General features: G+C 65.4%; 1 protein-coding gene across 6 annotated transcripts; it reads left to right on the top strand.

The window, feature by feature from the left end:
- Positions 1 to 66: 66 nt before the first annotated feature.
- SCRIB (scribble planar cell polarity protein) lies at positions 67 to 21624 on the top strand. Of its 6 annotated transcripts, none has more exons than XM_058699342.1 (37): positions 67 to 587; positions 1831 to 1948; positions 2057 to 2135; positions 2233 to 2322; positions 2426 to 2482; positions 2581 to 2644; positions 2740 to 2814; positions 2883 to 3027; positions 3361 to 3479; positions 3701 to 3900; positions 4006 to 4172; positions 4255 to 4382; positions 4458 to 4583; positions 5352 to 5519; positions 5642 to 6046; positions 6709 to 6753; positions 7161 to 7250; positions 7760 to 7837; positions 8508 to 8831; positions 9049 to 9129; positions 9214 to 9468; positions 10006 to 10116; positions 10219 to 10512; positions 10603 to 10791; positions 17432 to 17542; positions 17646 to 17693; positions 17888 to 17962; positions 18881 to 18949; positions 19557 to 19661; positions 19749 to 19908; positions 20006 to 20135; positions 20238 to 20423; positions 20517 to 20659; positions 20748 to 20785; positions 20895 to 20969; positions 21152 to 21203; positions 21284 to 21624. In XM_058699342.1, exons 1-37 carry the CDS (start codon positions 429 to 431, stop codon positions 21418 to 21420), a joined length of 4896 nt encoding a protein of 1631 aa, XP_058555325.1. In that variant the 5' UTR covers positions 67 to 428; the 3' UTR covers positions 21421 to 21624. The 6 variants fall into 6 exon arrangements, with proteins under 6 accessions (XP_058555325.1, XP_058555324.1, XP_058555326.1 ...); XM_058699341.1 differs by having other exon boundaries at positions 6691 to 6753; XM_058699343.1 differs by lacking the exon at positions 6709 to 6753.
- Positions 21625 to 21675: the final 51 nt, after the last annotated feature.

Genomic DNA, 21675 nt, shown 5'->3' with positions numbered 1-21675 from the left:
CGCGGGGCCTTGTGGGGGTTGCAGTTCCCGGCGGCGATGGGCGGCGAGGGCGGGCCTCGGCTTCCCGGCGGGCTGCGCGGCGGCCGGCGGTTGTCGGCGGGGCAGTCCGGCGGGCAGCGGCGGCCGTTCCGGCTGCGGCACAGCGGCGGGCGAGCGGGCTGGGCGGGATGCGGGGCCGCCGCCGCCGTCTCCTGAGAGTCTGAGCGCCGGCCGGGCCGCGCGCCCCCCCCACCCCCTCCCCTCTCGGGCCGCCTCGGGCCGAGCGTTCCGAGCGCGGCCCGGGCCCAGCGCCGCCGCCGCCGCCGCCCCGCCCCTCCCCCGCCCGGCCGGCCGGCCCGGCGCTCATGCGGACCGGGCCCCGCCCCCCGGCCGAGCCCGCCGCCCGAGCCCGCGCCTGAGCCAGCGCCGCGCGCCCGCCAGCCCGCACCATGCTCAAGTGCATCCCGCTGTGGCGCTGCAACCGGCACGTGGAGTCGGTGGACAAGCGGCACTGCTCGCTGCAGGCCGTGCCCGAGGAGATCTACCGCTACAGCCGCAGCCTGGAGGAGCTGCTCCTCGACGCCAACCAGCTGCGCGAGCTGCCCAAGGTGAGCGGCCGCCCGCCCCTACCTGCCGCCCGGCCCGGCCCTGGGCACCGGTGGGCACCGGCCGGCGGGATCGGCCCCGCGGCGGCTCCCGCTCGCCCAGGGCTCGTCAGCAGGCGCTGGCCCCGGGCGGGGCACCGCAGCCTCCAGCTGGCCCTGCTGGTTCTTACTGGCCAGCCCCACCCTCCTCACTCACCTCGGGTGTTGGCGCCAGGTGGCAGTGCTCCTCGGGTGCCTGCCTGGGGGTGACAGGGATAGCCACAGTCTAGGAGCGAAGGGAGCGCAAGCACGGGGGCGGTGGATGGGATGGAGCCCGTCGAGGTGGGTAGGCGAACCTGGTCTGGCAGGTGAAGACTACTTTTTCACACTGCCCGGGAGGCGAGGAGCCCGGCATTCTCCGTTCTCCGACTGCTCTCCTCCTGGGGGCTGAGGCAGGGTAGGGGAGCTGTCCTCAAGGTCCTTGTCCCTGGTAGGTCTGCCGCCTGTCTACCTCTCCTTGCGGTTGTGCGTCCCGGTCAGCTTGCTTTCTTTCTAAGGCTGCTCTGGAGAAGAGGTTACTAAAGGAAGCAGGTCATAAAAGGACTTCCTTTTTGGAGACCGGTTGCTAAGCGGCCCAGTGCTTGGGGCTGTGTGCCACAAAGGGTGTGGTGACCCTGTTCTGGGCTTGGATGGGAGGGAGGGCTCTGTCCCTCACCACCTCCAGGAGTCTTCGGCCCCCTTGTACACGAAACCACTGTACTTGGGGTACTTTGCTGATTTTGTCACTTTTCTTCATGACTGCCCAGTCCTTGCCGCAGATCTGGGCCGGGTCGGTTGGGTGCAGCAGCAGAGCCAGCAGGGGCCCTGGAGGACTCGCCGCTGGACGGGGGGAAGAGGGCTTTCAGGTTGCATGTGGAGTCATTAAGGGAGCACCCAGGGTGAGGAATGGAGAATCACCCAGCTAGACGTGAGAGTACTCACCAGCCAAGATTTGGAACGCTTTGGAAAGAGAGCGGCAGGGAACGTGTCTGAGTTGACGAGAAGGGACCAGGTACCAAAAGGAACTTAGAAGCTTGGAGAGACGGGGGTGTGCGTTTTTCTCTCCTTTTCCTGCTGCAGACTGAGGTGATGTGGCAGGACCCTGGGTTTCTGTGGGGCCTGCAGCAGGCAGGGGCCCATGGGATCCGTGAGCTGTGAATTCGTGTCTGCCCTCGGAGGGACCCTCTGCTAGAGTCCAGGCACCCCTGACCCCACTCCCTGCCCACAGCCCTTCTTTCGTCTGCTGAACTTGCGGAAGCTGGGCCTGAGTGACAACGAGATCCAGCGGTTGCCCCCCGAGGTGGCCAACTTTATGCAGCTGGTGGAGCTGGACGTGTCCCGGAACGGTGCGGAGCCCAGGGCGGGTCTGGGGTGGAGCCTAGGGGAGGCAGGAAGGACTCAGGGTCCTCGGAGACCATGGGTGTCTCTCCATGGCGATCCCTCTCCTACCACAGACATCCCGGAGATCCCCGAGAGCATCAAGTTCTGCAAGGCCTTGGAGATTGCAGACTTCAGCGGGAACCCTTTGTCTAGGTGGGTGATGGCCATGGCAGGGGTGGGGGGCAGTAGTGGGTGCGGGAGGTTATGCAGCCCTGTTCTGGACACCTGAGGTCCCCTTCCTCTGGCGCAGGCTCCCGGAAGGCTTCACTCAACTGCGCAGCCTGGCTCACCTGGCCCTGAATGACGTGTCCCTGCAGGCGCTGCCCGGGGACGTGGGCAAGTGAGTGCCCTCCAGGGCAGGGGAACTCGGCTCGGCCCTGCTTCTCCACTTGTCCCCACCGTCTCTCTGTTTCTGTCACGCCCCACCTTGATCTCTCTTTCAGCCTCGCCAACCTGGTGACCCTGGAGCTCCGGGAGAACCTGCTCAAGTCTTTGCCTGCGTGAGTGGGCTCGGGTCCTCATCCGGTGCCTGCCTGGGCCGAGGCCCTCGGGGCTTTAGGCCGCGCAGTCGAGGCGACACCTGCTGTTTGTTCCGCAGGTCCCTGTCCTTCCTGGTCAAGCTGGAACAGCTGGATCTGGGAGGCAATGAGCTGGAAGTGCTGGTGCGGAGAGGGCGGGGCTGTCTCGGGCGAGGCAGGGCAGGGGACCTCAGGTTCTCGCTCTGACCCTGTCGTCCTGTCCCCATCTGTTTTCGCAGCCTGATACCCTGGGGGCTCTGCCCAATCTTCGAGAGCTGTGGCTGGACCGGAACCAGTTGTCCGCACTGCCCCCGGTGAGTGAGGGTGCGGCACCCCCTGGCCCGTGCTCAGCTGCTCCCTGACCCCCTGCGCCCACCTCCAGGAGCTCGGGAACCTGCGGCGCCTGGTGTGCCTGGACGTGTCGGAGAACCGGCTGGAGGAGCTGCCCTCTGAGCTCGGCGGGCTGCTGCTGCTCACGGACCTGCTGCTCTCCCAGAACCTGCTGCAGCGGCTCCCTGATGGCATCGGTCAGCACCGGCCGGGGCACTGGGGGGGCGTGGCTGGCGGGGAACCCCCGCCTGGAGGAGGGCCCTTTCGGGGAGGGCTCTGACTCTACTTACCTGGACTCCGAGAGATGCCCCTGAGAAGGGGAATTAAACTGGGGTGGGGATGGGCCCGGTGAGCGGGTGAGGGAGCTTGGCGGTTCAGCTCCAGGGCAGGGAGCTCGAAGGGCTGCAAGGGCAGGTGGGTTGGGTGATGGGGGCCGGGTCTGCAGCAGGGCAGGGCTCTGAGCTGTGCCCCACACGGGCAGCCGGGCCCTTGCCCCACACAGCGGTGTCATCGTGTCTCCCCGATACCAGGTCAGCTGAAACAGCTGTCCATCCTGAAGGTGGACCAGAACCGTCTGTGCGAGGTGACGGAGGCCATCGGTGACTGCGAGAACCTCTCGGAGCTGATCCTCACGGAGAACCTGCTGACGGTAGGCCCCGGCCCGGTGGGACCGGGGACACTGAGGCGGGGAGAGAGGAGCACCGTGTGGCAGGCCCCGGGGTTCTGCTTGGATGGGAGGCTATGGCCGGAAGCGGTTCCCTGCGGGGGACAGGGAGCGGTGCCAGACCGAACCCCGCAGAAAGGTCCTCTTCTACTTCCGGACCGGGGCAGTTTCCCACCAACCTGTGACCCTCCCTCGGCCCCGACCAGGCTCTGCCCCGCTCTCTGGGGAAGCTGACCAAGCTGACCAATCTCAACGCGGACCGCAACCGTCTGGAGGTGCTGCCGCCCGAGATCGGAGGCTGTGTGGCTCTCAGTGTCCTTTCCTTGAGGGACAACCGTCTGGCCGCCCTGCCGCCCGAGCTCGCCCACACGGCTGAGCTGCACGTGCTGGACGTGGCTGGAAACCGGTGAGTGCTCGCCCTGCCCGGCCCCCGCTGAGCCAGCCGAGCCTGCCGGCCCCCGCTGAACCTCCCGTGCCACCCGCCCCCCCCCCCCCCCCCCCCGGTCCCCAGGCTGCGGAGTCTGCCGTTTGCGCTCACCCACCTCAACCTCAAGGCCCTATGGCTGGCTGAGAACCAGGCACAGCCTATGCTCCGGTTCCAGACGGAGGACGACGCCCAGACCGGCGAAAAGGTTCTCACCTGCTACCTGCTGCCGCAGCAGCCCCCACCCAGCCTCGGTAGGTGACCGGCCACGGGGCCCCGGGGCGGCTGTGTCTGAGGGGCAGGGCCGGGCATCCCCTTGACGACCGCGTCCTTCAGAGGAGCCGGGGCAGCGGAGCCCTTCTGAGAGCTGGAGCGACGCCCCGCTCGGTCGCGTCAGCGTCATCCAGTTTCTGGAGGTCCCCGCTTGTGGCGACGACGCCGAGGAAGCTGCTGCTGAGAAGCGGGTATGGTGGGGGCGCCCCGGGGGGGAGGGGGCGCATCCTCCCCGCCCCCCCGCCTCACCCCCCTGCACACTGCAGGGCCTGCAGCGTCGGGCCACGCCTCACCCCAGCGAGCTGAAGGTGATGAAGAGGGGTGTCGAGGAACGTCGGGGCGAAGCCTTGTCCTGCAGGCCCGAGTCTGGGCCACCCTCGCCTTTGGAGGAGGTGCCTATGGGAACCCGCCTGGCACAGAAGGGACCCTGGCCCCGGGTGTCTTGTCCATCATGGGTGTGGGGCTTTGGGCGCCTAGGGGTGGGCGCGGGGGCTGGGAGGAGATGAGCCTGAGGGGCAGGGGTCCAGGGCCAAGTCCGCCACGCTCTCCAGCGGAGCAGGGCCACGTCACACAAGGGCCGCTGGCGCGAGTGCAGGGGGACGTGTGGTGTAGACACGCCGGGTAGGAACCAGAGGTGGTGTAGGGGTGGAGAGCGAGGTGAGCGGGTCACACCTGCCTCGGGTCCTCACACAGCCGGAAGGGGCACGACCGGCTTTGGCGTGGCACGCGGGGACCTGAGTCAGGCGGGCCCGGTGGTGCTCGTTTAGAGGTTCCTGGCGTTGGGGTCGGGGAAAGCTTGGGGACGCTTCGGGTGCAGCAGGGTGTCTGAAGCCTGGAGGGACGTGGAGCCGGGCCACCCGCTCTGTGAAGCCGCCGTGGCTTATGTGTGGAACCGTGCTCACGTCTGGGTGCCTGGCGGTTGTCGGTCTGGTGGTCTTCTGGAACCTACCTGGCCCCATCTTGTGTCTTGCGGGAAGACCCCTGAGGGGCTGCGCCACGCATCTGTGGCTTCGCACACCGTCTCTTCATCTTGATGGCGGCGTGGCTTCCCCGGGGGCTGGGACGGGCTCCATCTACCCGTCAGGGGGTGAGCCCACCGGGGGCTCTGCAATCGGGGCAGCAGAACGCCCAGGCCGACCAGCTGCCTGACCCTGACGCAGGAGAAGAGGCTGAGCACCGAGTCTGGCCTGAGCGAGGACTCACAGCCGTCTGCTAGCACGGCCTCCCAGGGTGACCCCGAGGGGCCGCTGACCGAGACGCAGGGGCCGAGCCAGCAGGAAGCCGGCCCGGGCACCCCAGAGGAGCCTGCGGAGGAGACTTACGAGGAGGTGAGGCCGGGCCTCTGCCCCGCGGAGGTCTGCAGCGGCGTGCTGCCCAGCGTCCGGGAGCCGCGTCCGGGCAGGGGGCCCGTGCAGACCACGTCGCCGTCCTCACGCCCGGCTTCACGCAGCCCACAGTGCGCTTCGCAGAGGACACGCTGCTGCTGCCCCCCCCGAGGGAAGACGGCGAGAGTGAGGAGGGGCAGCCGGAGGCGCCCTGGCCCCTGCCCGGTGGGAGACAGCGCCTTATCCGCAAGGACACGCCTCACTATAAGAAGCACTTCAAGATTTCCAAGCTGCCCCAGCCCGAGGCCGTCGTGGCCCTGCTGCAGGGAGCACAGCCGGACGGGGAGGGCCCGGCAGGGCCTGGGGGCTGGCACAACGGCCTCCACACGGCCTGGGCTCCTCGGGACGAAGAGGAAGGTGAGAAGGAAGAGGAGGAAGAGGAGGCGGAGGAGGAGGCTCCTCCGGACCAAGAGGAGGCTGAGAAGGAGGCGGCGGAGGAGGTGACCCTGGTCTCCGCGCCCTCCATCAAGGTGGGTCTCAGCTCACACACCCGGTCGACCCAGGCTCTGCTGGCCCCCGCAGGGTCTACACTCTTCCTCAGCGGGCCTCCATCCACACTGGTATCTCGGGGCACTCACGGCAGCTCTCGGCTCCTCCCCAAGGGCTGCTGACCGCGGGGTCTTCCTGGGCTGGGTTCAGACTTGGGTCCCGAGGCCCTGCCGGCCCCACTGTGGACCCACGCCCCAGTCCTCTCCCTGGCCCTCAGGGGGCTCTCGTGGGCCCGCACAAGGTCCTGCCTGCTCCCTGGGGACACGTCAGCACCACAGCACTAATGTGCATCTGACATCGAGGTTGTGCGTGGAGAGCGGGTGTGATGCCGTGGCAGCTGAGGGGCCTAGGTGGCCGTACTCTGGGACAGCCAGACACAGGCTCAGCCTGCCCTGGGGGCCCCCGACCCGCTGAGCCCGCCCCATTTGGTGTTTTGGCGGTGGCAGTGGTAGCCCTGCGTCTGGAGCGGAGGGGACCGCGTGCCCCGGGAGACGGGCCAGTGCTCGGGCTGCGGGAGCTTGGTGTGGTCTTTCTTCTCTTTTCTGCTCTCTGCGGGGCCGGGTAAGGCGGTGGCAGGGCAGGGTCGGGGCTCACCTGCATGCCTTCGCTGGTCCCGTCCTAACAGGGGGTGTCGTTTGACCAGGCCAATAACCTGCTGATAGAGCCCGCACGCATTGAGGAGGAAGAGGTCTGTACCTGCTCTGGCCTCTGCTCTGTGCTCTGTGTCCCGGGCTGCTGGTCTTGCTTCCCGGGCTGTGAGCTCTCACGCCTCTTGCCCCCCCCCCCCCGCCCCCCTGCCCCCCTGCCCCCACACGCCTGGGCAGATCCCGCCCACCTCCCCGGTGCCGGGGCCAGCCGTCCCTCTGACCCAGACGGACAGAGATGGGTGCGGGCCTGGGGCAGGCAGCCGGTGTCAGCAGGGGTGCTGGGGCGTCCCCTGCCTTCCCAGCTGTGGGGACCCTGGAGCTTTGAGGCAGTATCTACGGGTGGGGGCAGGGCCTTGGGCACGGTCCAGGCTGTGCTCTGCTCTGTCAGTGCCCGTCGCTGTGCAGGCCCCCAGGCGGCCCTCGGACAGCCAGCCTGTTCTGTTTCCAGCTCACGCTCACCATCGTGCGGCAGACGGGGGGACTGGGTATCAGCATCGCTGGTGGCAGGGGTTCCACGCCCTACAAAGGGGATGACGAGGTGAGGACCTAGGGCCCACGAGGCCCCCTCTCCCTGCATCCCCACCTTTTTTCTGCGAGGCTTTTCGTGGTTTTGAGAGCTGTTCCACTGCACTCTCCAACCTCACGGTGTGCTTTCTTCTGGTGCCTGCTCACCCTCAGGGACCCCTGGCCCCGGGTGCCCGGCCCTGATGGCTGACCGGGGACAGAGCCGGGGAGGTTAGTTGGAGGCAGTGCCGGGTGCCCACGCTCTCCTCAGCATCCTGCTTTCCCTCCGTGGGTCACCCCTGTTGGGTCTGGGATTGAAAACCGTCTCAAGAGATTGACCTGGGCCTTCTAGCTCCCTGACTCACAGGACTTCCGGCGGCGAGCCCAGCGCCCGTGACTGCCCTGCGCCCTCGGGCATCTTTGCCGGCCTGGTGCAGGGTTTCCAGGCATTGCCCAGCTGCTCCCCCGACGGGACGGGACAGCATGGGACCCCCTCCGCGGCCTCCGTCCTGTCTCTCCGCTCAGCCTCTGCTTCTTCTCCAGGGTATATTCATCTCTCGAGTGTCAGAGGAGGGCCCTGCAGCCCGGGCGGGAGTCCGGGTGGGTGACAAGCTCCTCGAGGTGGGTCAGGGCTCCCCCCCTCCCCCTCCCCCCTCCCCCCTCCCCCCTCCCCCCTCCCCAGGCTGCACACAGCCCTTGCTGTCAGGGAGGGAATCCGGGTGGTGCAGGGCACTGGCTGTGCCGGGGGTGGAGGCTGGTCGGGGAGGTGGTCACACCTCTGGCAGGCTGGGTCGCTGGCTTGGTTTCCTGCTCCCGAGCCTGGGCAGGGGCATCCGGGAGCTCTTGGGGGACACAGCGGGGTGAGGTCTGAGGGCAACGTGCCCTTTCTGCAGGGCCCAGAAGGGGCCGGGAACGGAGGCTATGGGCCAGGCTGGCGTTCGCCCAGGCAGGGCTGAGACCACGCTGCAGCTCTCTGTGGAGGAGTGTGTGCCGTGGCCAGTACGGCAGGGAGAGCGGAGGAGAGGGAGCCCGACCAGGCTGGGGTCAGGGAGGAGGGATGGCCTCAGACACCCGGCGACCCTGGGCGTCTTCAGTCGAGCCGCTGGGCCGAGGGACGGGTGCGGACCAGCAGAAAGGACACCCTCGTGTCCGTCAGCCGACCCGCGGCCTCACCCCGGGTTCGTGCGAGTCGCGGGGCTGGCTCTTTTTCCCCTCTCCCGCCTGTGGAGGGAGCGTGCGCAGGGCCTCCCCGCGGCCGTGGTCCTGGCCTGACCGGTGTCCCGCCCCGCAGGTGAACGGCGTGGCCTTGCACGGTGCCGAGCACCACCAGGCCGTGGAGGCGCTGCGGGGGGCCGGCAGCACTGTGCAGATGCGGCTGTGGCGAGAGCGCATGGTGGAACCGGAGAACGCGGTCACCGTCACGCCCCTGCGGCCGGAGGACGACTACAGCCCTCGGGAATGGCGGGGAGCTGCCCTGCGCCTGCCCCTGCTCCAGCCGGACCCCGCCGGGCCCCTCCGCCAGCGCCACGTGGCCTGCCTTGTGCGCAGCGAGAAGGGGCTGGGCTTCAGCATCGCCGGCGGGAAAGGCTCCACGCCTTACCGGGCCGGGGATGGGGTGAGGCGGGCGATGGGGTGAGGCGGGGGCCGGGGATGGGGTGAGGCGGGGGGCCGGGGATGGGGTGAGGCAGGGGCCGGGGATGGGGTGAGGCGGGCGATGGGGTGAGGCGGGGGCCGGGGATGGGGTGAGCCGGGCGATGGGGTGAGGCAGGGCCTGGGTTCGGGTTCGGGGCCGGGGTCATGCGCATGCCACTCAGCTCTCCTTTCCCCTGCAGGGCATCTTCATTTCCCGCATCGCAGAGGGGGGTGCTGCCCACCGGGCGGGTACTCTGCAGGTCGGCGACCGAGTCCTCTCGGTGAGTGGGCGTCGTGGGGCCGGCTGACCGCCACATCTGCTCCACCCACCTCCCAGGGCTCCCTGACGGGCCTCGCTCTTGCAGATCAACGGGGTGGACATGACCGAAGCCAGGCACGACCACGCCGTCTCTCTGCTGACCGCCGCTTCCCCCACCATCGCCCTGCTGCTGGAGCGTGGGGCCGGAGGGCCCCTTCCCCCCAGCCCTCCGCCACCCCCCCCCACGCCTCCCAGTGTGGCCAGCACCGCCGTGGCCGCTGCCACCCCTGGGGAGTCTGGGCCGCTGCGGCTGGCCCCCAGCCTACCGGCTGCCACCTTGGAGGGGCCATACCCAGTGGAGGTGAGACCGTGGCCCTCCCCCTGCCTGTCCCTTGCTCCCCTCCACGTCCAGAGGGTTCACACCGGGTGGGAGGAGCGCCCCGCCCTCTCCGTTCTGGTGCCGGGCCACTGGGCATTCGTTTCTTTTTTTTACTTTTTATTTAAAAGCAAATTTTTTTTTGGTGCTTATTCTCAAGAGGGACAGAGTGTGAGCAGGGGAGGGGCAGAGAGAGGGAGACATAGAATCCGAAACAGGCTCCAGGCTCTGAGCTGTCTAACTCGGTGCTCGAACTCAAAAACCGTGAGATCATGACCTGACGGAAGTGGAAAGCTCAACTGACTGCGCCACCCAGGCGCCCCTGGGCCTTCGTTTCTTGGCCGCCTCCCCACGTGGTCTTTTTGTCAGTCCTGACGTGACGGGGCCGCCGCCCAGCATCCCTGACAACCTATCTGCGTGCAGCCGCCCTGGGCCCGTACACCCTCTGGGTTGGAGAAGCATCCCTTTGCTGCCCCAACAGGCTCATTCCAACCAGCTCCTCACGCCCTTGGGTATCCCCAGGAGATCTGCCTGCCGAGAGCCGGGGGCCCACTGGGGCTCAGCATCGTCGGGGGCTCTGATCACTCCAGCCACCCGTTTGGTATCCAGGAGCCTGGCGTATTCATCTCCAAGGTAGAGTGGGCCCCGCGTGTGTCTCTGCTAGGAGGGCCCGGCCCAGGCAGGGGGCAGCAAGGCCTGCAGCCCACCGGACCTCACCCCTACCCCCACTGACAGGTGCTCCCACGGGGCCTGGCTGCACGCAGCGGCCTCCGGGTTGGGGACCGCATCCTGGCAGTGAACGGGCAGGACATTCGGGAGGCCACGCACCAGGAGGCGGTCAGTGCCCTGCTTCGGCCCTGCCTGGAGCTGGTCTTGCTTGTGAGGAGGGACCCGCCACCCCCGGGCATGCGGGAACTCTGTATCCAGAAGGCTCCCGGCGAGAAGCTGGGCATCAGCATCCGAGGGGGCGCCAAGGGCCATGCGGGGAACCCCTGTGACCCCACAGACGAGGGCATCTTCATTTCCAAGGTGAGGGCCCCTCCTCGGCCAGCCCCGCCCCACTGGGTTCCTCGGGGAAGAGGAACCATCGTAGACCTCGAGGTCCGGGTCTCTCTGCAGGTGAGCCCCACGGGAGCAGCGGGGCGTGACGGCCGGCTGCGGGTGGGGCTGCGGCTGCTGGAGGTGAACCAGCAGAGCTTGCTGGGCCTGACACACGGCGAGGCCGTGCGGCTGCTGCGCGGCGTGGGCGACACCCTCACCGTGCTCGTCTGTGACGGCTTCGACACCGACGCTGCCGCCCCTGCCGAGGTCAGTGCCCACCCCCATCGGCGCCCTGCCACAAGGACAGGGTCCTGTTTGCAACGCAGCCTAGACGTTCGAGGAGTGACCCTGTGTGGGCTGGAAAAGCTGGTCTTTCCATCTCTAGGCCTGGGGAAGCCCTCGGCCACTGTGAGTCCACGTGGGAGGGGGCTGCGGTCCCAGGTGGGACAGGGCGTGTGAACTGACGGCACGATTGGGCCCTAGAAGAAGCCGGGTGCCTTCAGGTGGGCAGCATCTGCAGGGCAGGGCCACGAGCCGCGACAGCATGGCTTTGAGCCACGCACGCGGTGAAGTTGGGGCCCCTCGGGACTCTGCCTGCAGACACGCGTGGGGACCCCTCAGGGGACCTTGCTTCCCAGGACCTGCCTCAGAGCGGAAGCCACGTGGGGCGTGTGTGGGGCCCTCGGTCTGAAGGAGTCTGGCCTCTGAGCCCGGCTTCCCCTCTGCTCTGGAGGGTCCCCTGTCTCACCCTCTCCCACCTTCTCCACTGCTGTCCCCGGGGCCCCCGGGCAAAAGGTGACGCGGCTGTGCCTGCGCCCCAAACAGGCCTCTGAGGACCCTTCGCCACAGTGGCTGCCTACTCTGCCTGGGGATGGGGCAGCCCCCTCAGACTGGCCGTCTGCAGCGCATCCTGGGGACGGTGGCTCCCTGCCACCCTGTCCCTGCGCTGCCAGTGGGGGCTCATCCCTGGTTCTGTGTATCGTCTGCTGCGTGGAAGGGAGGCCATGCTCACGCTCTGCACTCCAGGCCAGGCTGGATGCCCCGCGCCCACGCCTCCCTTTGCCTTCACGGGAACCCCGGTGGTGGCTTCTGGGAGGGGTTTCTCTTAGGACTTGAGGTTTAGACCGTGTGGTCCCAGAAAAGGCTTTACCTTTTGTGCGTTTCCCGTGTGTGTTTAGAAAAGTTTACAAGTTTGCTGACTTGAAAGCCTTTCAGTTGAAGAGAAAAGAACAACTACGTGGTGAGGGGCTCAAACCCCCGAGGGAGTGGGGCTGGCATGTCCCCGAGTTACGGGGGTGCCCACACTTGGCTTTACCGTCTGGGCACGTGGTTCTGCTGGTAGCCCTTTCACGTGGCTGTGCCTAGTGGTCCCTCCACAGGTCGCCACGTCTGCGCCTTCCTCCAGCACGCTGGCCAGCAGGCTCGGGAGCCCGTCTCTGTGCTTTGGGGGCGTTTGTGCGGGAAGGAGGCCTGGGGGCACTCGGACCGTCCGTCCGTCCTCGCAGACCGACACGTGCTCTTTCGTGTTTTGAGCGTCAGCTTTTTGTTATGTGGGACGCGATTGTTTTTATCGCTTTTGCTTTTTAAGAGTGATTTCTTTGAGGTTTTAGAAACCTAAGTTCTCTGTGAGTTAAGTTTTCTGATCTTTCCTTTGTGTCTTTGGATCTTGGGCTTTGCTTCCTTGCTTCAAAGAATTGTCAGAACGTCGCTGTGTGTTTCTTGCTTGTAGTAATGTAACTTTTTAAAGACAGAGCTCTGCAGTCCCCCTGGATTGTTTTCTGAGTGGGCGATGTCTCATCTCAGGAGTGGGGACGCTCACCTGTCGCTCCCCATGGGTCTGAGGACCTGGGGCCATCTCTGTGAGAGTTCAGTGTGTCCAGAGCTGCTGCACGTGGTCCTAAATACGGTCACTTTCTGGTGCACTTGGATCCCTGATGGGGCACGTCACCTTTTGCTTCTACTTTAGAAAAGCTTCAGTCTGTTTCTCTGTGTTTTCTGTTCCAAACAAACCTGTCAAGTTCTGTAACAAAAGTTGATTAGGACTCGAGAATTAGCTTTGATCTCGGGAGTTCTACCGCGAGAATGTGTTTTTTCCAAGCCCACGTGTGGACCGCTCTGCTTTTGCTTACCGTCCTCCGCGTGGAGGTCCTGCGTCCTGAGCGGCGTATGCGGGTCTCGCTTTCCTGGTCAGGCCCCTCTGGTCCGCTCTGGTGGCCTTGCCCCCGTGCCAGCAGTGAGAAGTGGACTGCACACACTTCTGTGTGCCCCAGGGCACGGGGCAGGGCCCTCAGAATGCTCTCCTCGCTGCCCCCCCCCCCCCCCCGGTGTCGTACCCCATGTGTCAGGCTCGTGTGAGAGCCCGTCTGAGCCCCGTAGGGTCCGGGCTTGCCGAGTGTCCCCTGAACCCTTTCGGGTCCTGAAAACCATTCTCAGTGCCAGCTGGTGCACTGGCCGCCTTCCTCCCCAGCGCCCCTGGCAGCTCGTTAGAGGCGGGGCTCATGAGAACTTGCTGGAGCCGGCTCCACCGGCGAGGCCAGTGCTCCCTCTGTTCCAGCGCAACCCGGGGCACAGCCCTTCCTTACTGCGGAGCCTTGGGCAGGCGCTGGCTTCCCGGCCTCGGTGTCCTCGCCTGTGTAGTGTAGCGTCCGCTTCCAGGGAGCATCGGGCGGCGGGAACGGCACGGCACACGCCCACCGTCCTGTCCACACGGACGGCCACCTGGCTCCTTCATCCCAGCCTCTGCGCCCACGGCCCTTCCCCTGTGCGGTCGCGTCCCTTCCTAACGGCGCAGCTGTCATCTTGCCCTCCGGCTCACGTTTGCCAGCGTGTCTCTTACTGGCTTTCCCAGGGGCCAGCATTCGGGCTTTGGCCACGGGTACCTTTCCTTTCCGGCGCTCCCTTAGTCTCTGCCGTGAGGGACTCGCCCCGCACGCCTCCGTGTGCCTCTAGGAAGAGAGCCCCTCCCGGCCGCTGGGCCCGAGACAAGGTGCTGCCCGGGACAGGCAAGACCGCACGCCGGGTCCCTCCCGTTGTCCTGACGGGATTTTTTTTAAAAAAAAATTTTTTTTTTTAATGTTTATTTTTGAGACAGAGCATGAATGGGGGAGGGGCAGAGAGAGAGGGAGACACAGAATCGGAAGCAGGCTCCAGGCTCTGAGCCGTCAGCCCAGAGCCCGACGCGGGGCTCGAACTCACAAACGTGAGTTCGTGACCTGAGCTGAAGTCGGACGCTCAACCGACTGAGCCACCTAGGCGCCCCCTGACGGGGTTTTAAATAACAAGCTGGGGCCTCGGAAAGCTTCAAGGGTAGCAACCGAACCCTTTTTTGTTTTTGTTTTTAGCGTTACTGTGAATTCACAGGTCTGTGTGTTCTTGATGTCTTTGAACCCATTGTGTTTTGCACTCACACTGTCCCCTCATTGGACATGTGGCTTCTGTTTAGTGTGGCACCTGTCATTCGATAGCTTCCTTGTCCTCCTGAGTGACCAGGTATTTCCTCCCCCGGCCCTGGAATCGGCCATTTCTGAGAAGACTCTGGCACCTCTCAGCCACGGGTGGCGCTTCGGCACCCCCCGCCCCGCCCCGCCCTGTACTGGCCTGCGGCACTCATGGTGCTGGGCTCATTGCTTCCCAGCCTCTGCAGCACGTGCGGCCCAGGATGTGGATGTTTCTAGAAAGAGGAAAGCCATGAGTTTGTACTGTTCTTTATTTTTTTATGTAGGCTCCACACCGAACATGGGGCTTGAACTCGTGACCCTGAGATCGAGAGTCACATGTTCCATTGATTAGTCAGCCAGGTGTCACTGTGCTGTTTTTTGTTTTTGTTTTTTTTAACATTTACTTATTTATTTTGAGATAGAGAGCAAGTATAGGGGAGGGACAGAGAGAGAGAATCCCAAGCAGGCTCTGCACTGTCAGCACAGAGCCCAACATGGGGCTCGAACCCACAAACCATAAGATCCTGCTCTGAGCCGAAACCAAGAATCAGATGCCTAACTGAGCCACCCAGGCGTCCCACTGTGCTGTTATTTTTAATTCATAATTAAGTTTGCAGGCTTTTTACGTTTGATTTTATATTTGTGTCTCTTTTCTATCAAAACTTTAAGTATTGTTATTATGTTCGATAGTTCTGAAGCTGTTAATACCAAGGTCGTTGAGAGCAAGTTAAGATTTCCCCGAGTTCTTAAGATTTATGGGGCGCCTGAGTGGCTCAGTCCGTTGAGCGTCCGACTTCGGCTCAGGTCACGATCTTGCGGTCTGTGATTTCAAGCCCTGCATCGGGCTCTGTGCTGACAGCTCAGAGCCTGGAGCGTGTTTCGGATTCTGTGTCTCTCTCCCCCTCTGCCCCTCCCCTGCTCATGCTCTGTCTCTCTCTCTCTGTCAAAAGTAAATTAAAAAAAAAAAAAAAAAAAAAAAAAAAAAAGACTTACTAGGGTGTATAATCCCAATACTGTATTTTAAGTGACTTGGAATAACTCGTCGTGTTGTTATGCTGCCAGCCTGGTAGGCAGCTGGGCTTCCTCATTCTCGGTTTTTAGGGATGGTTTCAAACCGCTCTTTTGTGCTAGTGTAAGTCTTTACGTGGTCCCAAAGCCAAAACTACAAACAGCACTTTGACGAGTCTGACTTCTGTCCCTGCGGGCCACCAGGTGTGTCGGTCTGGGGTTAGTCTGCATGATTTCTTTTTGAAAAATATGAGCAAGTACATAAAATGATTTTAAATTTGGAAAAAGGCAAGAACAGACCACAGAATCTCTCGCCCAGAGGCCGTGTGTGCGCCTCCCCCACGGTCCCACGGCGTCTCTCGTCGCAGAGGGCTCAGTGCGGGAGTGCGCGGGTGGGAGCCTGGTGGCCGCGTCTCTGCAGCCTCCCCGACCCTGACCTTGTGCACCGTGGCCCGTGGCCACTCCCCACAGGCTGACCCCTGTCCCCCACAGAGCCTCCTGGCAGGGCGCACAGATGGCGGTCTGGCCCGTCACCCGCGGTCTCCACAGTGCTGTCCCCAGGTGTCCTCACTGTAAAGTGACTCTTTTCCCTTTGAAATTAGTATCTTGTGGGGGGACGTTCAGAGTGTCTGAATGTCCGTCACTCGTCCCGTGTCCGCCGCCAACCCTAGCGCCTGCAGGTGTGTCTCGCGTCAGTGTCGCGGTCATTGCCAATGATGACATTCTGAACTTGCTCCTCCCGCGTTTGTCGGTCGGCCTTGTGCTGCCAGGAGGGGCTCTCCCTTCTCTGCAGTTAGATACTCCCCCGTCTGCCCCGATCGCAGACTCACTGGCCTCCACGTTGTTTTCACGGTGATGGTTTGTCGCCATGGCCGCTGCTTTCATGCTCCAGTAGCCCTGGAGTTGGCCGATGGAAGGGGCTTCCCGCCAGCCCCTCTAACCTGGACCACGATCCTTTGAGCAACCTAGTTTCCGGCACAACGGGTCACTCTGGGCTCATGTCATGTTCTCCCGCCCGACTCTGTGGCACATTTCTCCAAGGAGTGCTCGTTCCTTTTAGTGGAAAGTGGTATTTAGAAGCCAAGATCTGGGCCCCAGGTGTGCTCGTGGCCTCAGCGCCTCTCGGCGGCCGGGCTCTTCCATGAGTGGGTGCGTGTTGACATTTGTGTCTCTGACTGTGGAAAAGCAGGAGTTCACGTCGTCATCCACCATCCCAGTGGCCTCCCGGGCCGGCCCCTCCCTGTGTACGTGGCCTCCTCTGCCACGAGGGACCCGGCCGCCTTGCCGCTTGTGCTCTCCGCTCAGTCGCCGTGCGCGACTGTGCTCCCTGGTCTGAGGGCCCCGCCTCTCTCAGGCCCGCCTGCGGCCTTCTGACTGCCGTGTTCCAGAAGTTGAGAAGGTGGGCTCCTTAGCGTCTGTTATATCTTCCACTGTTGCCAGAATCTCAGTCCCAGTTGGGGGTCTCCCGCTGCAGGGTTTCTGTCGAGCCAGCCTTCCTAGCAGACTCTGCTCTCCCCCTCTAGCCTCTCGCCTGTCCGGCACCCAGTTCGTGTTGTCATACCTGCCTCATGGATGGCTCCGTTCGGCATGACAGCGTCCCTGTCTGTCCACTGTTTCCATCCTTGAGCCCCTCTTCTCTGCTGTGGGCACCCCCCGTCCTCATTCTCCATGTGGCTGGCACCTCTCTGCCCTCCCCTCGCTCGCCCCTTCACTCGGGCTTTCGAAGTGTCGGCCGCAGCCGGATAGGTGTTTTGGCCCACACCGACAGCCGCCCCCGTCAGCGGGAGCCGTTCACACCGAGGGGAGTCTCCGTGCCTCCCGTGCCGCCCCTCCCGTTCCTGCTGCTGCTCACGGCTGAGTTCTCCCTCTTGTCTCTCGTGGGGTTGGAGTGAGCCCTTCCCGTGTTTCCGCCCACCTGTGTTCACCCTCGGGGCTCACGGTTAAAGCGCAGTTTGTGGACAGACCGTACGCTCTTACCCTCCTTCCTCCCACTGCTCTGCCGGCCGGTACCTGGCAGGAGACGGTGCCCGCCCCCTTACCACCCCGAGCTGCCGGGCTGCGTCCTGCATTGTGTCCTTTGTTTCAGAATGCTTTCTGGGTGCTCGCGCTGCAGATTCCAGAAGCAGCCTGTGAGTCGGGAGAGGCTTTGTGCCGCCAGGCACCCCTGCCCGGTGCCCCCCATCCCCACCCCATCTCGGTGTTGTCACCTGCTTCCCGGGCTGAGTGTACACGGTCAGCCTCCCCTGCCTCCTGCCACGTGTCAGAATGGCCTCTGGTGCTCGTGATGTGCATCCATGGCAGACGCAGTGACAGCACAACGTCTGGGGTGCCGGCGGTACCCGGTCACGGATCTGCCCAGCCCAGAGGCCGCCTCAGCCGTATGGGTCGCTGGCAGGTTCAGCCTACCTGCGGAGGGGACCCCGAGACCGGGGGTCCCGCCCTTAGCCCACGTCTCTCCTTAGGTGTCCCCGGGTGTCATTGCCAACCCCTTCGCGGCAGGAATTGGCCGCCGGAACAGCCTGGAGAGCATCTCCTCCGTCGACCGGGAGCTGAGCCCCGAGGGCTCTGGCAAGGTCAGAACCACCTGCAGTTCAGCCCCAGGGGGCGGGGTGGGGGGAGGGGTGGGCGCGGAGCCTGAGGCCGGTGGTCCCTGACTAGTGTCTTCTCTGCTCATAGGAGAAGGAGCTACCAGGACAGACCCCACAGTGGGGACTGGAAGCTGTGGTGAGTGTCCAGGTGTCCTTGCCCTGTACACTAGGCTTCCCTTCACACTCGGGCCTGGGGCGCCGCAGGGTGCCAGGGTGGACAGTAGGCAGCGGCCCAGATGCCCACCAGGCCCTCCCTTCCCCTGGCAGCGACCTGTCCCACACTCGGGTGCAGACACGGCCTTTCACACCACTGTCTACTCTGCTCCCCAGGGTCGGGGCCCGGAGGGCCTGAAGCTGGACCACCGCACCCTGGCCGCCACGCCCGGCGCTGGCAGCACGCAGAGGGTCAGTGTCCAGGTCACAGCCCGGCCCACTCTCTCGTCTGCCCTCTAGGCTCTGACCCACCCCTGCCTTAGCCCCCCTCCTCCCCCAAGACCCCAGGGACCAGGCAGGGCCCACAGGGGCACCTGAGGCAGAGGCACGCGGGGCTTGGGGGCCGGGTCCCAGGAAGCCCCCTCCTCTCAGACCCACCGGAGGAGAGCCTGAGCCTGGCCTGAGGGCTGGGGAGGGGCGGGCAGAGGCAGCTGGAGGCCTCCAGAGCCACTGGGGGTCTGCCATTGAGGAGGACAGCTTTGAGCAGCCTTGATGAAGGCCGGGCCGGAGGGAAGTGGCCCGCTGCTGACAGCTGTGCTGGACGGGACGGACGTCGGGTCCTCAGGCCTCCCCCACGAGATGGGAGCAGCCCTCCCAGCAGCTGCCCGAGGCGCCAACATGACCGAGAGCGGTGGGGAGTCGTGCTGGGGGGCATCTCGGAGGCTTCGGTTGTAGACCTTCCCTCAACTGTGAACAGCTGAGAGCGGGAACCCCACGGCAGGGTTGGGGCCCGTGTCCTCTGACCAGGAGGACTATGCCACGGGGTGGCAGGCGAGGGTCCGGGCCTCCCTGGCTCACGCCCCTTCAGAGAACACGGGGAGGGGAGCCGGGGGCGCTGCCCACGGAACAGCTGCCTTCGCTGTGGTCAGAGCCTCCTTCCTGTCCCCCTGGCATCGTGGGGTGCAGAGGGGATCCTGGGGGGCTCCAGGCTGTGGCCTTTGGGGGGGGGGGGGGGACCCTTCACACTGGCCAAACAGGTGTTTATGTCCACCTGGGAGTGCCCCCTGGACTGGGGTCAGGTCAGGAGCCAAAGACCAGCTTCTGCCAAGCGCCCCACCCCCTGTGAGGCCCCACCCCTGCCTGACCCTCACTCCAGCCTGACGCCTGCAGGTCCTGTCTGGAACAGCCGGAGGGAAGATGGCCGAGGCTCCCTGCTCCCCCTCCCCCAGCTGCCAGCAGGTGAGTGCCTAGTGGGTGGGAGGGGACAGCACCTCCCCCCAGCTGCCACTCGGACTGTGAGGGCACAGCCTGCCGGCACCTCCCTGGCCAGAGGTGGTTGGTGATGTGGGTGAGGGCTCCCCGGGGCCCCCGGGGTCAGGGCTGCCTCACCTCTGCCTGTCCTCTTGTCTGTGAGGCCCTGGGGGCCAGCTTGGCCCTACTCAGGCTCCCTGGGTCGGCTGCATGAGAGGGCAGCGGGGGGTGGGCACTGGCAATGCCAACTCAGAGGCCAGCTCCCGGCCTCTGCCCCTGCCCAGCAGACGGCAGGCAGGTAAGTGTCGGCCCCGTGCCCCTGGGTACCCAACCTGACCGCTCACCTTGGCTCCGTGTCTCTTTCCTGCACCAACTCCCCCCCCCCCCCACCCTTAGCTGAACCCCGATCCTTCCCTCTGGTGACAAAAGCGGCTGAGGCCTGGCCAGGGGACTCTGTGGCCCCCAGGGATAGAGGTGATCCCCGTTTTGTGAGCGCTCTGACCTCCAGTGCGCGGGCGTCTCGGGCAGCTGGTGGGGACAGCTGGTGGCTGATGATGGCTGTCTCTGCATGACTCACGTGCGCCCCACCCCTCAGCTCCCCTCCCCGCCCTCCCCCGACGCACTGCCCACCAACGTGAAGCAGGCCTACAGGACCTTTGCCGCCGTGCCCGGCCCACACCCGCCGGACACCCCCGCCCAGGTACACGGTGGGCGGCCCGCCCTACCTCTGCGTGTGCTTGCGGGGTGCGTGCCGGAGGGGCCGGGCCTCAGGACCCGCTCTCCCCAGGCCCCCACACCTGGGCCCGCGGCCTCCCCGGAGCAGCTCTCCTTCCGCGAGCGGCAAAAGTACTTTGAACTGGAGGTGCGGCTGCCCCAAGCCGAGGGGCCCCCCAAGCGCGTGTCCCTGGTGGGTGCCGACGATCTGCGCAAGATGCAGGAGGAGGAAGGTGAGCGGCCGGATGGGCAGCGGGGAGGGCTGGGGCCAGGCCAGGGCCTGACCTGTCGGGCCCCCCCCCGCCACACCCCTTTCCTCCTCCCTCCCAGCCCGGAAGCTGCAGCAGAAGAGGGCGCAGATGATGCGGGAGGCAGAGGGCACCGGGCCCCCCCTGGACCTGGATGGGGAACCCCCCGATGAGCCAGAGGAGCTGCCTCCCCCGACCGGCCCCAGCACAGGGTGAGGGGGCAGCACCCAGCGTCTCCCCGGGTGCCCCTGTACCCCCAGCACTCCACCCACCCGGCCCTCCTGTCCCATCTCCTGTCCCATCTCCTCTCCCAGGCTCGGACCCTCGTCCCCCCTGCCTCCGGGAGGCAGCGCCCCGGTGCGCACAGCCAAAGCGGAGCGGCGCCATCAGGAGCGACTCCGTGTCCAGAGCCCTGAGTTGCCTGCGCCTGATCGGGCTCTGTCCCCTGCCGAGCGCCGTGCCCTGGAGGCCGAGAAGCGCGCATTGTGGCGGGCGGCCAGGTGAGGCCCCTGCGGCCCAGCGAGGCCTCCCCTGCCCCCGCTGCCTGCGGCCACCGCACCGCCTGCCCAGCCCCACCTCCCGTTTGCTCTCAGGATGAAGTCCCTGGAACAGGACGCCCTCCGTGCACAGATGGTCCTCAGCAAGTCCCAGGAGGGCCGAGGCAGGCGCGGGCCCCTGGAGCGGCTGGCGGAGGCCCCCTCACCGGCGCCCACCCCGTCACCCACCCCGTTGGAAGGTCTGTGTCCCGGTAGGGGAGGCGGCGGGTCTGCCCTGCAGCCCACACCTCCCCCAACACCCACTTCTTGTCCCCCCTCCCCCGCCAGACCTCGGCCCCCAGACCAGCACCTCCCCTGGACGCCTGGTGAGGAGTCAGCAGTCGATGCCTGTCCCGTACCCCCCTCCCCAGACTCTGCCTCTCCCCTCACCCTTTTCACGCTCTCTGCCTTTCTCCCTCACGCTGTCCTTTCAAGGCCTTGTCTGGGAGGAAGTTTGACTACAGGGTGTTTGCAGCCCTCCCTTCTTCCAGACCTGTCTATGACCTGCAGGTACAGGCCCTTCCGCGGGACGGCCGCATGGGCTCCTGCCGCCTTTGCACCAGGCCTGTCCCGCCCTCTCTGCCTGTCTCCAGTCCTGTTCCGTGGGCGCGGGGACCCCCACCCCGGCTCTCAGGGGTGGTTGCAGGCAGCCCCTGGCTGCAGTCCTGACCCAACCCTTCTCCCCATCACAGTCCCCAGATTTTGCTGAGGAGCTGAGGTCCTTGGAACCGTCTCCTGGCCCTGGTAAGTGACAGGTGAGGCCCGGGGGTGCCCCCAGGCCACCCCACCCCCTGTCGGCTCACTGCCCTGCCTCTGCCCACCAGGCCTGCAGGAGGAGGACGGAGAGGTGGCCGTGGTGCTCCTGGGCAGGCCCTCGCCTGGCCCCGAGGAGGTGACGCTGTGCAGCAGCCGCCGCCCGATCCGGCCAGGGCGCCGCGGCCTGGGCCCAGTGCCCTCCTAGAGGTCCTGGGTACCTCCCCTGACTCGGGTGGGGGCCCTGCCCACAGCACCACCGCCCCTGCCCCGAGTCTTTTAACCTGGGTGTTAGCATTTTAAAGAGGCCCCTCCCCAGTTGGGACCTGTTGGCAAGACTGTAACTAGTGACGTTTGTACAACCAAAGACTCTATTTTGTGGTTTAAGAAGAATAAAGTTGACTACGTTTTACCTCCTGTCTGCCTGCCCACACCCCACGGCTGGGGTTCATGGTGGTTGGGG

Source organism: Neofelis nebulosa, chromosome 14 (genome assembly GCF_028018385.1).
Source record: "Neofelis nebulosa isolate mNeoNeb1 chromosome 14, mNeoNeb1.pri, whole genome shotgun sequence".
NCBI classification, from domain to species: Eukaryota; Metazoa; Chordata; class Mammalia; order Carnivora; family Felidae; genus Neofelis; species Neofelis nebulosa.
The sequence above is the reverse complement of the archived record's forward strand: the minus strand, read 5'-3'. Positions and strand labels throughout refer to the sequence as shown.

What these genes read in the sequence shown, in the direction of transcription:
- SCRIB (XM_058699341.1), top strand. Translation starts at nt 429, where the DNA reads ATGCTCAAGTGCATCCCGCTGTGGCGCTGCAACCGGCACGTGGAGTCG. An exon ending in TCGGCGACCGAGTCCTCTCG is followed by an intron (nt 9,130 to 9,213) that starts GTGAGTGGGCGT and finishes TCGCTCTTGCAG; the next exon opens with ATCAACGGGGTGGACATGAC. An exon ending in AGTGGGGACTGGAAGCTGTG is followed by an intron (nt 17,694 to 17,887) that starts GTGAGTGTCCAG and finishes TCTGCTCCCCAG; the next exon opens with GGTCGGGGCCCGGAGGGCCT.